Source organism: Epinephelus fuscoguttatus, linkage group LG21 (genome assembly GCF_011397635.1).
Source record: "Epinephelus fuscoguttatus linkage group LG21, E.fuscoguttatus.final_Chr_v1".
NCBI lineage: Eukaryota > Metazoa > Chordata > Actinopteri > Perciformes > Serranidae > Epinephelus > Epinephelus fuscoguttatus.
Genome location: NC_064772.1, coordinates 24,828,425 through 24,845,796, shown reverse-complemented (window position 1 = coordinate 24,845,796; position 17,372 = coordinate 24,828,425). Strand labels below are relative to the sequence as shown.

General features: G+C 34.7%; 1 protein-coding gene across 1 annotated transcript; it reads right to left on the bottom strand.

Annotated features, from left to right (window-relative positions):
- Positions 1-1,808: 1,808 nt before the first annotated feature.
- spag6 (sperm associated antigen 6) lies at positions 1,809-14,329 on the bottom strand. Its single transcript, XM_049564657.1, has 11 exons — positions 14,164-14,329; positions 13,993-14,088; positions 13,750-13,916; positions 12,341-12,524; positions 12,028-12,233; positions 10,624-10,797; positions 10,396-10,548; positions 10,065-10,256; positions 2,629-2,745; positions 2,377-2,522; positions 1,809-2,029 (listed from the first exon to the last, which is right to left on the bottom strand). Exons 1-11 carry the CDS (start codon positions 14,186-14,188, stop codon positions 1,966-1,968), a joined length of 1,524 nt encoding a protein of 507 aa, XP_049420614.1. The 5' UTR covers positions 14,189-14,329; the 3' UTR covers positions 1,809-1,965.
- Positions 14,330-17,372: the final 3,043 nt, after the last annotated feature.

Below are 17,372 nucleotides of genomic sequence, written 5' to 3'. Positions count from 1 at the left end.
ATTTTTTTAAAAGATGAATGAAAAACGCAAGGTGTTGAAAATAAATCCACTTAGTTTTTATTTTTTAATGTTTTTTTGTTTGCTGATTCATAAAAACAAAACCAAAAAAAGTAACAGGTCTAAAATATATATATATATATTAAAATATTTGATCTTAATCTAAATTCCTGTGGCGTATAAAGCAGCAAAATGTCGCATTTTTAAAAAATCATTGCGTCATTAACGTATTTAAATAAAGCTAAAAATAATAATGAGATTGTAGCGACGTGCTTTAAACCGTCTAATGCATAATTTATTGCAGTCTGACTGTAGTGGTGCCCAAACAAACCTTATATAAAATATGAGGGACAATCCGTTTATGGAAAAACGGCAAAATATTGTCTGCGTTTGTTTATTTGTTTTGCAGCTAAATATCAAATAGTCCAGTCATTGTCTCTTCTGCATCTAACATATCAAATATCAGAAATAAAAATGGCTACCGCAGTGGGTGAAAGCGCCATCACATATATTACATTTTGCATTTACAGACACATTTGTGCTTAGAAATATTTATTTGGTGTTTTATTTGCTTTTATTTACACAGAAGGTTAAGCGCAAAAAAGATTAAAAAATAAAAAAAGCAGAAGACATACCTTAATGCTGTCATTATACTTTAATTATTCACGTTTAAATTGAATTGAATTACAGCCAGGAACATTTTTAAAGCTTTTTTTCCTCCTCAAAAACACCCCGGGTTTTAAGGTAGTGACTTTCCTTTCTTATTTCTTGTATTTAATTATTTAATTATTAATCGCCATGCACGCACCAACACACTCAAAGCAGCCATATTTTCGTTATTTATTTTTTTAACCTGTTTAAAATGAATGCTGTATTTTAAAAAAAAAAAAAAAAATAATAATAATAATAATAATAATAATAATTTTAAATAAAGTGTATGTTTTCGTGGAGAAAAAGACGGCGTGTAGTTTTGCAACAGGCTACACTGCACAATTTATTAAATGCCAAGGCTGAGATAAATGTGATGGTTTTCGATCCTGTTTTGGTTTGTTTATCCGTTTACTATAAATCTACCCATTTTTATTATATGCCGGTATAAACGCGAGAGTTGTAGGTTTATTTGTTTGTAACAACACATGGTCTGTATTTAATTATATCTATCGAAAAAGGAAATCACAGCCGCCCACCTTTTCTCAAGTTCAATTTCCTGGAAAGAAAACATGTACATCGCAGACCTGGAAAATAAAACCAGTGATAAGACTCGTGTGGTTGTATGGAAACAGAAAGGAGAGGGGGTGGAGGTGGTGGTGGTCGTGGTGGAGGCAGCTGCAGCCAGAGCACGTTCAGACCTCCGCTGCGGTGAGAGGCGGAGGCTCATTTGCACCGTCAGTACAATGTGGAGAACAAGCAGAGACAACCCAGCAGACAATAAACAAAGAGCTCGCCATGTGCGCTGCAGCTGCTGCACACACATACACACACATGCACACGCACAGCTTAGGTGCAGTGAGGAGTCGCCGCCGCCAGGGGGCAGACTAACCCCTGAAACCATAGCACAGGCTGAGGAATACACTCACTATCCCACGGACATCATATTTATTGGTGCTTAAAGAAGAATGGATCAGTTAGATGTGATTAAACTGACTCAAATCAATGTGATATCACGCGTCCAGCTTGCTTTAGTGTCCTTGAGCGACACATTAATTCCCTACCATCACCAGGGTGGCTGCTCTGCTGCTGGTCCTGACCTTTGACCTCTCTGTTAGTGAGCACAAGAGAATAGTTTCCATGAAGCTCCATGAAATGTCTTTTATTGTATCTTAACACAACACACAGTGGAAAATATGAGCGTATAAAGTTTCTATCCTTATACAGGCTGCAGTTATGGCTGACATGCATTTAAAATTAAAGGTGTGGACACAATATAAAAGATGGAAAACTTTTAACAATGTGTAGTGTGGAGTGCAGTCAGGCCGGCTGGTAGTTCTCTAAACGCTCCAGCAGGACCTCTGAGTAGCCAGGGGAGTAATACCTGAAACAACACACACACATTTGCTAAGTTTATTCTTCTGTAACCTTATTTCTAATCATGTATTTAATTGTAATTCATTTAGTCTTATTTTATTGTTAAAGCATTTCTAATCAGAATAGATGCTAAAAATGTAGACTATGATTGTTACAGGATAGACAGACTGGGTGGAGGAAGAACACAGTGCTAAAAACTTGCTGCTGAGTCAGCACACGGCTCTGAAATTATGGTCATGTGGTCTGATCAGTCACTCCCAGATTACTGTTTACGTCTCAGTGCTCTTTCAGGCACAGGCAACAAGATATGTGTTCAAGCATGCGTGTATGTGTATACGAATGATAGGAACACACCTGACTATCTCTTCAGGAAAACAGCTGTTGATGGCATTAATGTGCTCCTGCAGAGCGGAGCCGGGCTCAGCCTGGATCTCTTGCACTTTCTTCAGCCCTCCACTGGTCACAAACAGACGGCGAGCCTTGCTGTCATGAGGCAGCACCTTGGAGGAAAGGGGAGATATGAGTGTATAGCACAAATATAAAATCTTAACACCTGACACTGGTTTTGATTTTTAAAATGCACTGTAAAATGCAGATCATGCTCACCTTGCTGAACTGGCAGACGACGTGTTTGAGGATGTTGCTCGGGGCGTCGTAGAGGAGGGGCTCCAGACCCGGCAGGTAGGTGCACTTCTGCAGAACGCTCTTCAGAGCCCTCTTACTCTGGAAATCACAAGAGGAATTAAATATACTGCATACAGTCATACACCGTTTCCCTTTCAGCATGTTACCAAGTGACCTTTGACACCAGCTGACCTCTGACTCAATGTATTGAAAGCCATCACAGATACTAATTATGTTCCCTCACTGTAAGTGTGAGCTGATGAAATATGATAGAGTATACAGACATTTGTTGACATCTCTTATTACACTTAATTATGGCATACTATAGTGACATTTTTTATAACATACTATATTATGACAATTTTTGTAAAAAACAAAAAAAAAAAACAAAAAAAATTACGGCAGACTAACCCATAACTTTCTTTGCATATGTTATAATGAAAAATTTAAAGGCATACTTTTCTATAACATGTTTATGACACTTTTTTTTATGAAGAACTACACAATGGCATTTTTTGTGACGTACTTCACTATGAATTTTTCTTATGACACTTATTATGATACTTATCTGTGACACTTTTTGACAAACATTTTGACACACTTTGATGGCATACAATACTGACGTTTTTTTATGATACTTTTTTACGACATACTTGGGTGTGACTTTTTTTGCATGACAAACAATATTATGAATGTTTTATGACATACGATATTGTGAATTTTTTTTGTAACATATTATACTGACATTTTTGACATACATTATTATCACAGTTTTTGAATACTATACCATGACAATTTTTTTTTACATACAATTCTATGTCATACTATGCCTTTTTTTCATGATTTTGGATGACATGCTGTACTATAATGTTTTTTCATGATCTTGGACAACGTACTATACTATGACTTTTTTTCATGGTTTTGGATGACATAGTATACTGTGACTTTTTTTCATGATTTTGGACGACATACTATACTATGATGTTTTTTTTCATGATTTTGGACGACATATTATACTATGATGTTTTTTTTCATGATTTTGGACGACATGTTATACTATGATGGTTTTTTTCATGATTTTAGACGACATACTATACTATGTTGTTTTTTCATGGTTTTGCACGACATACTATACAATGATGGTTTTTGTCTTGATTTTGGACAACACGCTATACTATGGTGTTCTTTCATGATATTGGACGACATACTGCACTATGACTTTTTTTCATGATTTTGGACAACATGCTATACTATGGTGTTCTTTCATGATATTGGACGACATACTATACTAAAAACTACTATACTAAAACTACTATATACTAAAATATACTAAATATATAATATATATATATAATATATATAATATACTAAAATATACTAAAACTACTATACTAAAACTTTTTTTCATGATATTGGACGACATACTGTACTATGGTGTTCTTTCATGATTTTGGATGACATACTATACTGTCACATTTTTTCATGATTTTGGACAACATACTATACTATGGCTTTTTTTCATGATATTGGACGACATATCATACTATGACTTTTTTTTCGTGATTTTGGACGACATATCATACTATGATTTTTTTTCATGATATTGGACGACATACTATACTATGACTTATTTTTCATGATTTTGGACGATATGCTATGCTATGATGTTTTTTCATGATTTTGGACGACATACTATACGATGACTTTTTTTCATGATATTGGACAACATACTATACTACGATGTTTTTTCATGATTTTGGACGACATACTATACTGTCACATTTTTTCATGATTTTGGACAACATACTATAGTATGGCTTTTTTTTCATGATATTGGACGACATATCATACTATGACTTTTTTTCATGATATTGGACGACATACTATACTATGGCTTTTTTTTCATGATTTTGGACGACATACTATACTATGACCTTTTCTGATTGTTTTGGATGACATACTATACTATGACTTTTTTTCATAATATTGGATGACATACTATACTGTGACATTTTTTCATAATATTGGATGACATACTATACTGTGACATTTTTTCATGATTTTGGACGGCATACTATAATATTATGTTTTTTCATGACTTTGGACGACATACTATACCATGAGTTTTTTCATGATTTTGGACGAAATACGATACTGTGACTTTTTTTTTATAATTTTGGACGACATAATATACTATGTTGTTTTTTCATGATTTTGGACGACATAATATACTATGACGTTTTTCATGATTTTGGACGACATACTATACTATGACGTTTTTCATGATTTTGGATGACATACTATACTATGACTTTTTTTCATGATTTTGGACGACATACTATACTATGACTTTTTTTTCATGATTTTGGATGACATACTATACTATGACGTTTTTCATGATTTTGGATGACATACTATACTTTGACTTTTTTTCATGATTTTGGACGACATACTATACTGTTGTTTTTTCATGATTTTGGACGACATAATATACTATGACTTTTTCTCATCGTCTTGGACGACATATTATACTACGTTGTTTTTTCATGATTTTGGACGACATAATATACTATGCCTTTTTTCATGATTTTGGATGACATACTATACTATGATGTTTTTTCATGATTTTGGACGACATACTATACGATGACTTTTTTTCATGATATTGTACGACATACTATACTATACTATGTTGTTTTTACATGATTTTGGACGACATACTATACTATGATGTTTTTCATGATATTGGATGACATACTATACTGTGACATTTTTTCATGATTTTGGACAACATACTATACTATGACTTTTTTTCATGATTTTGGACGACATACTATACTATGACTTTTTTCATGATTTTGGACCACATACTATACTATGTTGTTTTTTCATGATTTTGGACGACATACTATACTATGATGTTTTTTCATGATTTTGGACGACATACTATACGATGACTTTTTTTCATGATTTTGGACCACATACTATACTATGTTGTTTTTTCATGATTTTGGACGACATAATATACTATGCCTTTTTTCATGATTTTGGACGACATACTATACTATGATGTTTTTTCATGATTTTGGACGACATACTATACGATGACTTTTTTTCATGATATTGTACGACATACTATACTATACTATGTTGTTTTTTCATGATTTTGGACGACATACTATACTATGATGTTTTTCATGATATTGGATGACATACTATACTGTCACATTTTTTCATGATTTTGGACAACATACTATACTATGACTTTTTTTCATGATTTTGGACGACATACTATTCTATGACTTTTTTTCATGATTTTGGACGACATACTATACTGTGACATTTTTTCATGATTTTGGACGACATACTATTCTATGACTTTTTTTCATGATTTTGGACGACATACTATAATATGATGTTTTTTCATGACTTTGGACAACCTACTATACCATGAGTTTTTTCATGATTTTGGGCAACATACTATACTATGACTTTTTTTCATGATTTTGGACGACATACTATACTATGACCTTTTCTGATTGTTTTGGATGACATACTATACTATGACTTTTTTTCATGATTTTGGACGACATAATATACTATGTTGTTTTTTCATGATTTTGGACGACATAATATACTATGACGTTTTTCATGATTTTGGACGACATACTATACTATGACGTTTTTTCATGATATTGGACAACATACTATACTATGACTTTTTTTTCATGACTTTGGACGACATACTATACTATGACTTTTTTTCATGATTTTGGACGACCTGCTATACTATGACTTTTTTCATGATTTTGGACGACATAATATACTGTTGTTTTTTCATGATTTTGGACGACATAATATACTATGACTTTTTTTCATGAATTTGGACGACATACTATACTATGACTTTTTCTCATCATCTTGGACGACATATTATACTATGATGTTTTTTCATGATTTTGGACGACATACTATACTATGACTTTTTCTCATCATCTTGGACGACATATTATACTATGATGTTTTTTCATGATTTTGGACGACATACTATATTATGACTTTTTCTCATTGTTTTGGACAACATACTATACCATGACTTTTTTTCATGATTTTGGACGACATAATATACTATGTTGTTTTTTCATGATTTTGGACGACATACTATACTATCACTTTTTTTCATGATTCTCAACGACATATTATACTATGATGTTTTTTCATGATATTGGACGACATACTATAATATGATGTTTTTTCATGATTTTGGACAACATACTATACTATGACTTTTTTTCATGATTTTGGACGACATACTATAATATGATGTTTTTTCATGATTTTGGACAACATACTATACTGTGACATTTTTTCATGATTTTGGACGACATACTATACTATGACTTTTTTTCATGATTCTCAACGACATATTATACTATGATGTTTTTTCATGATTTTGGACGACATACTATACTATGACTTTTTCTCATCATCTTGGACGACATATTATACTATGATGTTTTTTCATGATTTTGGACGACATACTATATTATGACTTTTTCTCATTGTTTTGGACAACATACTATACCATGACTTTTTTTCATGATTTTGGACGACATAATATACTATGTTGTTTTTTCATGATTTTGGACGACATACTATACTATCACTTTTTTTCATGATTCTCAACGACATATTATACTATGATGTTTTTTCATGATATTGGACGACATACTATAATATGATGTTTTTTCATGATTTTGGACAACATACTATACTATGACTTTTTTTCATGATTTTGGACGACATACTATAATATGATGTTTTTTCATGATTTTGGACAACATACTATACTATGACTTTTTTTCATGATTTTGGACGACATACTATACTATGACCTTTTCTCATTGTTTTGGATGACATACTATACTATGACTTTTTTTCATGATATTGGACGACATACTATACTATGTTGTTTTTTCATGATTTTGGATGACATACTATACTATGACTTTTTTTCATGATATTGGACGACATACTATACTATGTTGTTTTTTCATGATTTTGGATGACATACTATACTGTGACATTTTTTCATGATTTTGGACAACATACTATACTATGACTTTTTTTCATGATTTTGGACGACATACTATACTATGATGTTTTCCATGATTTTGGACAACCTACTATACCATGACTTTTTTCATGATTTTGGACAACATACTATACTGTGACTTTTTTTTCATGATTTTGGACGACATAATATACTATGTTGTTTTTTCATGATTTTGGACGACATAATATACTATGACTTTTTTCATGATTTTGGACAACACACAATACTATGATGTTTTTCATGATTTTGGACGACATACTATACTATGACTTTTTTTCATGGTTTTGGATGACATACTATACTATGATGTTTTTTCATGATTTTGGACAACATACAATACTACGTTGTTCTTTCACGATTTCACGACAACATACTATACTTTACTCTCGCCTCACAGCAAGAGGGTTGCCGGTTCGATCCTGGGCGTGGGAGCCCTTCTGTGTGGAGTTTGCATGTTCTCCCCATGTCAGTGTGGGTTCTCTCCGGGCACTCCGGCTTCCTCCCACAGTCCAAAGACATGCAGATTGGGGACTAGGTTAATTGATAACTCTAAATTGTTCGTAGGTGTGAATGTGAGCGTGAATGGTTGTTTGTCTCTATGTGTCAGCCCTGCGATAGTCTGGCGACCTGTCCAGGGTGTACCCTGCCTCTCGCCCGATGTCAGCTGGGATAGGCTCCAGCCCCCCCGCGACCCTCAAGAGGATGAAGCGGTTAGAAGATGAAGAATGAATACTATACTTTGACTTTTTTTCATTATTTTGGACGACATACTATACTAGGACTTTTTTTTTTTTTTTGGACGACATACTATACTACAACTTTTTTGTCATGATTTCGCACAACATATTATACTTTTTTTTTTGACATACTGTATTATGACATTTTTTGACATCCCATGCTATGACTTTTTTTTTTACATCCTATACCATGACACTTTTATGACATACTATAGTATAACAATTTAATGACATATTATCGTATGACTTTCTGGTATTCTATACTGTGACTTTTTGTACATATTACACTATCATATTTTTTGACATACTATACTGTGACTTTTTTATACACATTATAGTATGACTTTTTTGAACATACTATACTATGACTTTTTTTTACATACTATGCTATGGCACTTTCATGACATATTATGGTATAACGTTTTTTGACATACAGACATACATACATGAATTTTTTTTCAGACACTATACTATGACTTTTTGGTTTTCTATACTATGACTTTTTGTACATATTACACTATCATATTTTTTGACATACTATACTGTTACTTTTTTATACGTATTATAGTATGACTTTTTTGAACATACTATACTATGACTTTTTTTTACATACTATGCTATGGCACTTTCATGACATATTATGGTATAACGTTTTTTGACATACAGACATACATACATGAATTTTTTTTTCAGACACTATACTATGACTTTTTGGTTTTCTATACTATGACTTTTTGTACATATTACATTATCATATTTTTTGACATACTATACTGTGACTTTTTTATACGTATTATAGTATGACTTTTTTGAACATACTATACTATGACATATTTCTGACATACTATACTATGAATTTTTTATGACACACTATACTGTGATATTTTTTATGAGTTACTACATTATCAATTGTTCAGTGGAATGCTTCACTATAACATGTTTTGATAATTGTATTATGACATTTCATTGACATGCCATACTATTACATTTTTCAGACTATGACCATTTTATAATGTGATGTTTTTTGTTACATACGATAGTACGATATTTTATGACATGTTATTGTGACTTTATACTGTATAGTATATTAGTAATTTATTTTTAAAGGTATACTATACTGTGACATTTTGTATAAGACTTTTAATGGCATACTATATTATGATTTCTTTATGACATATTACATTAACAGCATAGTGCACAATGACTTTTTTACAGCGTATAGTATGCCACAAAGATATGTTTTCCTCATTTGCAGTTCATATCTGTATTTGGTCGTGTTTCCTCTATTTGCATCATCTTTGTCTAAATGCTGCACATGTGCTGTGTGTATGTTTTCTTAGTTTGCTTGTGTTTTGTATATTCGTGGGCCCATGTGTTTTCTTTATTTGCTGTGCACTGAGCTTTCATGGCTTCTGTATTATTAGGCAAAACTAAAATTTAGATATCCAAAATCTGTCTGTATTTGAGAGGTGAAGCATGAGCAAACAGTTTCACTATGTATTCAGTTGTGACACCAACATTACACACATTCAGTGTAAATCAACTTGCTGAGGTGTGGCTCTTACTTTGGCCTGCAGGTCCTCTGAGCTGCTGGCGTCCATATAGAGCTCCAACAGTTTGGTCAGGAGGTTAGAAGTGGCCACGGCCTTTGCATGCTCAGGGGTGTGATGTCCTATCTGGCCAATGGACCAGGCTGTGGCCGCCTTGATGTGATGCTCATGCTCCTCGGACAGACACAGGGCCAGCTGTGGCACCCCCTGCAGGACAGGACAATATACACCACAAAGGTTTGGTGAATATGACCTACATACTGGACCTGAAGGAATGTCTCTGGTTTTAGTGGTGGGTTTAGCTGTCACATGACTTGTCAAGGGAAATCAGGAAAGAGATTAACACCTTGGAGAGAATGACAGCCATGGCAAGGTTCTCACTGTGAGCCGCCACATATCCCAGCATCATGATCCCCGGCAACCGCAGGTTTCCACGGCAATCACCCAGATAGTCGATCACAGCGGCCATGCCACCACAATTCACAATCAACTGGGACAGCTGGAAACACAGACACAGATTACTCTGTGTCCTGACGTGTATAGTTGTGCCTACAGGTGTGACTGTGTGCAGTACCTCTGGTGTGTGTTTCACCACCTCCCTCATCAGAGTGCTGACGTTCTTCTTGACATACTCATCTGGATCTTTGAGGCAGGTCACTGCTGCAGGGAAGATCTCAGCCTCGACCACCATCTCTGCCAGGCTGACTGAGTGCTTACTGATCTGACTGAGGGCTGAGAACACCTGCCTCTGGATGGAGCCAAAAACATGTGTCAATTATTTTTAGAGGTCATTCACAGTTTTGGAAATTCAATTACAGCTTCATGTTGTATATTTCAAAATCAAGCATCCATGTTGCTGTTTGTAATAAATATCTAGTAATTATGCTTGCTATACTTGGATATTAAATTTTAATTCAATTTACTATCTGTGTAAAATCAATCTGCAGCTAATGTTATCATATAAACCTTGACCCTGGTTGCCAGAAGTTTTCTTTATATTTTAAAGATTTTTTTTTCAAGTATAGGTGCCACTTTTTGCTCAGATTTAATCACTGTTTCAGGCTTTTCTACGACTGAGTCCTGTATGATTGTGTTGCTTGCAGGACCTACAACATGTCAGGGTAATTTTGCTTTTCAATCCCACCATCATGGCAGTTCTTACTGCTGTTTACTCAAATATTTTGAGTAACTTCAGTGATAGTTTGTACTTAATGTGACCCAAAATACTAAAAGAATATTATAAATGTTTCTTATTCATGACAAACATTTTCAACTCTGTATTTTCAATAAAATTATATTGAAAAGAAAATGTACTAAATCACTTTAATTACCAACAAATCACAACATGAAATTCCGTCATGGCAAAAGGTTTGTTAAAAAGGTGAATGAAGAGAAAACAGGACAAATAGATGGAAAAAGAAAAAGAACGGATAAAGCCCGATAGAAATCATAAAGTAAAGATATACATAAATTAAGACAATATCTCTATTTTTAAAATAGAAATATTGCAAATCTGCTCTGAAGGGTCCTGCTATAATTATTCATTCATATTATGTAATAAAATAACAGTAATTTAATTTAACAGGAAAATGACATCATCAAGAAAATAATTTCTATTTTAAAAAACAGCCTTAAGCTTTCATAATCAAAAAAATAGTGGGCACTTATAGGTTACACAAATAATTAGCAATTTAGCATGCATGTCTCAGGTATTGGCTATTTTTTGTTGGCTTATTTGGCAAACACTGTTATAAAGAAAGTATTTTTTAAAATATATGAAAATAAATATATATATATATATTTAAAAAAACAAAAATATTTTAAAGAAATGTATTTTAAAAATAAGATTTAGAAAAATTATAATTTACTGTAATTTCATAAATTCACCCATGGGTATTGGTATTTAAAGTTTTTTAATTCATGCCATCATACATCATTAGCTGTGTTAAACCAGCAGCTGTTCTCTCAGCTGGCCTACCTTGAGTTTGGCGTCTGGGTTGAGGATCATCTGTGCCAGGTGTGCGATGGCACCACTGTCCACCACCGTCTGGGCCAGCTCTGGCGTGTGTTTGGAGATGTCACTGAGGGTGGAAGCTGCGATGCGTTTGGTGGCCAACTCGGGCTCCTGAAGACACAACACCAGCAGAGGGACAGCACCCGCGTCCACAACTGCCTGAGACAACGCTGCACAGTGATGGAGAGAGGTGGGGAACATGAATATAGGCACATAAAGGAGAATGATACTAGGAAATCTTACAAAAATGTGTCTTTAAACCAAAGGGTTTCCTTACATGCGTTGTGTCGTGCGATGTAGCCGAGAGCCCAGGCAGCAGCCTCCTTCACCCCGGGGTCAAACTCATCAAAGCAGAGAACCAGGGCATCAACTCCCCCACAGGCCACAACAGCCTGAGCCAGCTCGGGGGAGTGTTTGGCAACTGCACGCAACACAAACGCTGCGGCCTTCTTATAGAACCTCTGCACACAAATACAAACACACATTTATTTACATTGCCCAAAATGAGGATTAATCTGACATCAGACTTTAATTAGGACTAAGATACTGTGATGATATGATGACAAATTTCCATGTAAAACCTGGAATGAGATTTGATTTCTCTCCCCTGTTCTTTTGATTTTTTTTTGTCTTTTTTGTTTTAAACTGATAAATAGTTTAAATTTGTTAAGTAGAGCTTTTCCTGTTGTTGAGTAAAACTAAGAATAATTGCAAAAAACAACATTTTTTTTGTTGACAGAAACATATTAAACTCCTAACACTGGCTTTCACATTTGCAGAAGGTGACAAGATATGTACATCACCATTAATTATTGTTTTCACACCAAAAAAGGAAATACTGTTTTTATGTTTCACATGCTAAAATGGTTCATGTACACCAGATTTAAAATATGCAATCATTTCCCCACAAACTTCATTCACAGATAGAGAAACATGTGTCATATCTCACGTAGCTTGTATTTTGGATCATTTACTGCAGGAAAATCCAGCTCTTAAAATCATGGTTGTGAACAGTTCTGATAAAATTAGCAAAGCACTGAGGTATTGAACAGATAAAATAAGGCTAAGTGTGTTTTTTGAGCTGTTAAAAAAAGTGTGTTGTCAACCCACCTCTAAAAGATACAGAGCCATTTCAAACAGATTCTTTCTAAATGTTTTAACTCAGATTTTTCACTGAAGTGTCATTTAATTCTGCATAAAATGTCAGATTTTAAGCTTATTATATGAGCCTGCAATGCCCCGTTAATAGCAAGAACTAAACATTGTCTTCTCTGAGAGGGCTGACAGAGACAGAGAGAGACAAAGGCCTGGTTGCTCTCATGGTGAGGGGCCCCTATCCTGAAGTAGCCCCCAGGCGAGCTGCCAAGTTAGCCCAAAACACACTCTAACATCCAGAGGGGCTGACCCTGAGGTCCTGCGGGGTCTCTCTCAATTCAATTTAAAAAGCTTCATTGGCATGACACTTCAGGAACAATCAACAACAAAGTATTAATACAAAATCATAGTTGTAAATTTAAAAGAAAAATGTATTAAGTGAAGGAGTAAATGGAAGGCAGAGTGTGATCTGTGAGGAGATGAACTATATGTTGTGGGCTGGCTGTCTCTGACGTATCTGGCTGCATCTGTGGCACTGACACTATTCTTTTGTAAACTCGCACATGTATGACCAGAGGATTAGATACTGACATTCTGCCAGGACAGAGAGTGGACCAGCTGGGGCAGGATGTCCTCCTTCACCACAGCCTCGGCCAGGTCATCACTGTGGTCAGCCAGGCGGCCCAGAGCCAGAGCTGCCGTCTGCTGGATGCTGGGGACCACGTCCAGCATGAGGGGACGCAGCAGGGACATCACACCTGACAGGAGAATGGAGGAGTAAACACTGGCAGCTAAAGCTAACACAGTCTCAGTGGTTACAATCCTGTTTCTTACCAGCACTTTGAAGGATTTCTATGTTCTGAGGTCTGGCTGCCAGATCTGCAACCGTCTGCACAAACTGCATCCTGGATTTCTGATACTGCTCAAACACTGCACACAGACACAAACAGTCAGTTTGGCTTTTAACAGTTCTTTTTGTGGATAAAACCAGCTCATGGATCTCACCTTGGATGATCTGACGCTGACTCATTGTCACCCTGATGGAAAACCTTCCTTAATATGTATCTCCAAATCTTAATGCAGGTTTCCAGGCTGAAAACACACTGAATTTATCACAGGATTCAATGCAGCTTTTCTCCCGGCGGTCTCCAGGTTAGGGTTTGATAGTGTTGTTAAGTGTTGCTAGGCAACAGGCAGGAAGCAGAATGTCGCTCCTGAGATCCAAAGATCGTCTATTGAAGAGATGAATCACCCTGACACTCCCCGAGTCCGCTCGCCCCTCTGCATGTGCTCAGTGTGAGAGCTCTGTGCTGCTTCCTCCTCTCTGCTGCCGCCACAACACAACTGCGGATGTGTCGCACACTGCGGCCACACCGTTGTTCACCACGAGTCACAGGAAAGCAGGACCGTGAGACTGAGGCGGCTGACGGTGTCAAAACGCTGACTACAGTGTGTGCAGGATTCAGACTGTGAGGTGCATTGTTCATTTCAGTTCATGAGATGAGATTTTTTTTCTTCTCTTTTTCAGCTTTTGCCTGCTGCAGGAGTGTGTCCTCAGATGACCCGCCTGAATAACTTCCTCTCTCCTCCTCTGCAGTTTGTAACCCGGTTTGAAAGAAATGTAATTGAATGTGGGCTGTTTATAGGACCTACTTGTGCTGCCACAGCAAAATAAATAAATACATAAATAAATTTTATTTATATAAATGTAAAATTATATATATATGTAAATAGGCTATATATATATTTTTTTACTGTGATATATATATATATATATATACATACATATATATATATATATATATATATATATATATATATATATAAACAAAAAAGTTGTAACTGCAGATTTTACCTATTTGTGCTGTCACAGCAAAAAATGAAAAATAAATTATATATATATAATTTTTCATTTAAATTTTTTACTGTGATAGATAGATAGATAGATAGATAGATAGATAGATAGATAGATAGACTTAAAATATATATAGCAAACAAAGAAGTTATAGCTATGCAGGTTTGATTTTCTCAGCCACGCCTTCATGACTGTGACATCACGTAGTGGGTGGGGGTGAGAATCAAACAGGAAGTTGACCCTGCAATGCATTAGGCAAGGAAAATGACTTGAGCTAGTTTTCATCATAAGGTCATAAAATTGTCATAGCTCATATGTTTTACAAACCTTTGATGGAAACTTGATTATGATTTACTGCTGCTCCCAGCTCAGTAAAATGTGTTTATTTCTTGTGTCTGTTTTTGGATTTAAGTTTTTATTTTGTGATGTGTTCAAAGGCTTTGCTAATAAAGAAAATTATCAACCTTTCAATGGAGAACTATTGCTGTGTATGTTTTAGGTTAATGTTTACCAACCTCCTCGTGTGTTCAGAACAATAATCAACCATAAATATTTTATAACCATAAAAACAAGGGCCCATTTGCACACTGGGAGAGATTATATTTTAAATGAAGATATTAAGATACCTTTTATTGTGAAAGACTTTTCTGAGAAGTTCATTTCTTATCATTTTATTGTAAATGAAAGTAGTAAGTGTCTTTAACCATTTACACTTAGCTGGCTGGATTTTGCTGGCTGTGTTTTCCAAAAGCACCAAGTGTAAACTAACACATCATCTAAGCCAAACCATTTAAAAGTAGCATTTTTAACCTCAATTAAATGTATTGATTTTTTTTTCCCAACTCACATATTTCTGTTTAAATGTATTCAATGAATTTCAATATTTTTTTACACCTCAGTTAAATGTGTTCAATGAAATTTGGTGGGAGAGAATTAAAGGAGGGTGTGGGAGTGAGGAAAGACAGCTTTATATTGCATGAGTTGTGGGTGGACAGAAATATACATGGAGTCTTAATTCATGATGACGAGCAGGCAATGAAAAGTGTGCATGCGAAATTATGAAATGAGCAGTGCACTGAATATGCTTACACCAGCCTAAAACAGTTATATGTGCTCTCCCAATCACCCAAAGGTCCTGTCAGTTATCTTAATGCCACGCCTCCTTGAAATATGTTTAATCTTTCTGTCCTCCTCAGACGGATAGGTGACATAATCAGTGTTACAGAAATGTGTAATTTGTTAGGGCGTCTTGTTAAGTTTAACAGTAAATGTGAATAAACAGAGGGACGACATTTTAAAAACTCTCTCAGTCACCTTCATGAAGACGATGTGATGATATGACACAATGTGTGAATGCCACTTAAACAGTAATAAATGAATGATTAAATTAAAGTCCAATCATTTTGGTACAACTGAATGACCGAATGAAATATATTTCAGATGAGCTGATTCAGATGGCAGTGTGCCGATTAAATATTTATTATTGCGCCTACAGGGTCTACTTTTTCCTTTTTTTCTATCCTTTTTTAAAGTTTCTGTGACAGTAACAACAATTTCCTGTTTTTATGTGTAATTTAAAAGAAACATTGAACCCACCAACATCTTCAAGTCGCCTTTGTAATCGCATTATTCTCAGATTTTGTTATTATTTAAAAGAAAAAGACAGTAAATGGGCTAACTGCGACGTGTTGTCGGTTCCGTTTGAGCGTTTTTTATTTTTTACCGACGGATAATTATTATATTAAATTTAAGAAACCCCATTATCACTCAGTTAAACCCCACATAAGGTTATAAGGTGTATTAAAATCCGACAAAGAAATGGGCCTATTTTCGATTTATGACTTTATGACTTTATAATGTTATGAGGTATGAAGCTGCACTGTGAAACACTGGTTATGGAAAAACACGTCAGCTGATAGTTTGATAATGTCCCTTCTGTCACCGAAGTTTAATTGATTCACTCTTAAATCCTGCTGCCCGCCTGCCTGACTTATCTAGGTTACATTTATTTATTTATTTATATTTAAGCTTTTTTGTTAGGCTAGATTTTATAACGCGTCTTTTTTGTGGTTTAAACATCGCAGCTATGTATGTCGATTTTTTATTTTTTTAATGATTAATTCAGTTTCGAAATAAAAGATTTTGATCCAAAGAATTTTAAAAATGAAAAAAAAAATATTTAAAAAAAAACAACGTCATTTTAGTCGCATTTATAATTATAAAATGCCTAAAAGAGCGTTATTTGAGAATAAAACCCACACTGAAATTGTTTTATGAAATATAAAATAGTAAACTGTTGCCTCGTTGACAAATTACGCAGCGTCCTTTGTTAATTTTCCTTTAAAACCGCTACATCTCA

What these genes read in the sequence shown, in the direction of transcription:
- spag6 (XM_049564657.1), bottom strand. Translation starts at nt 14,188, where the DNA reads ATGAGTCAGCGTCAGATCATCCAAG. An exon ending in ACCCAGACGCCAAACTCAAG is followed by an intron (nt 10,798 to 12,027) that starts GTAGGCCAGCTG and finishes GGCTCCATCCAG; the next exon opens with AGGCAGGTGTTCTCAGCCCT. An exon ending in TTTCCTGAAGAGATAGTCAG is followed by an intron (nt 2,030 to 2,376) that starts GTGTGTTCCTAT and finishes GTGTTGTTTCAG; the next exon opens with GTATTACTCCCCTGGCTACT.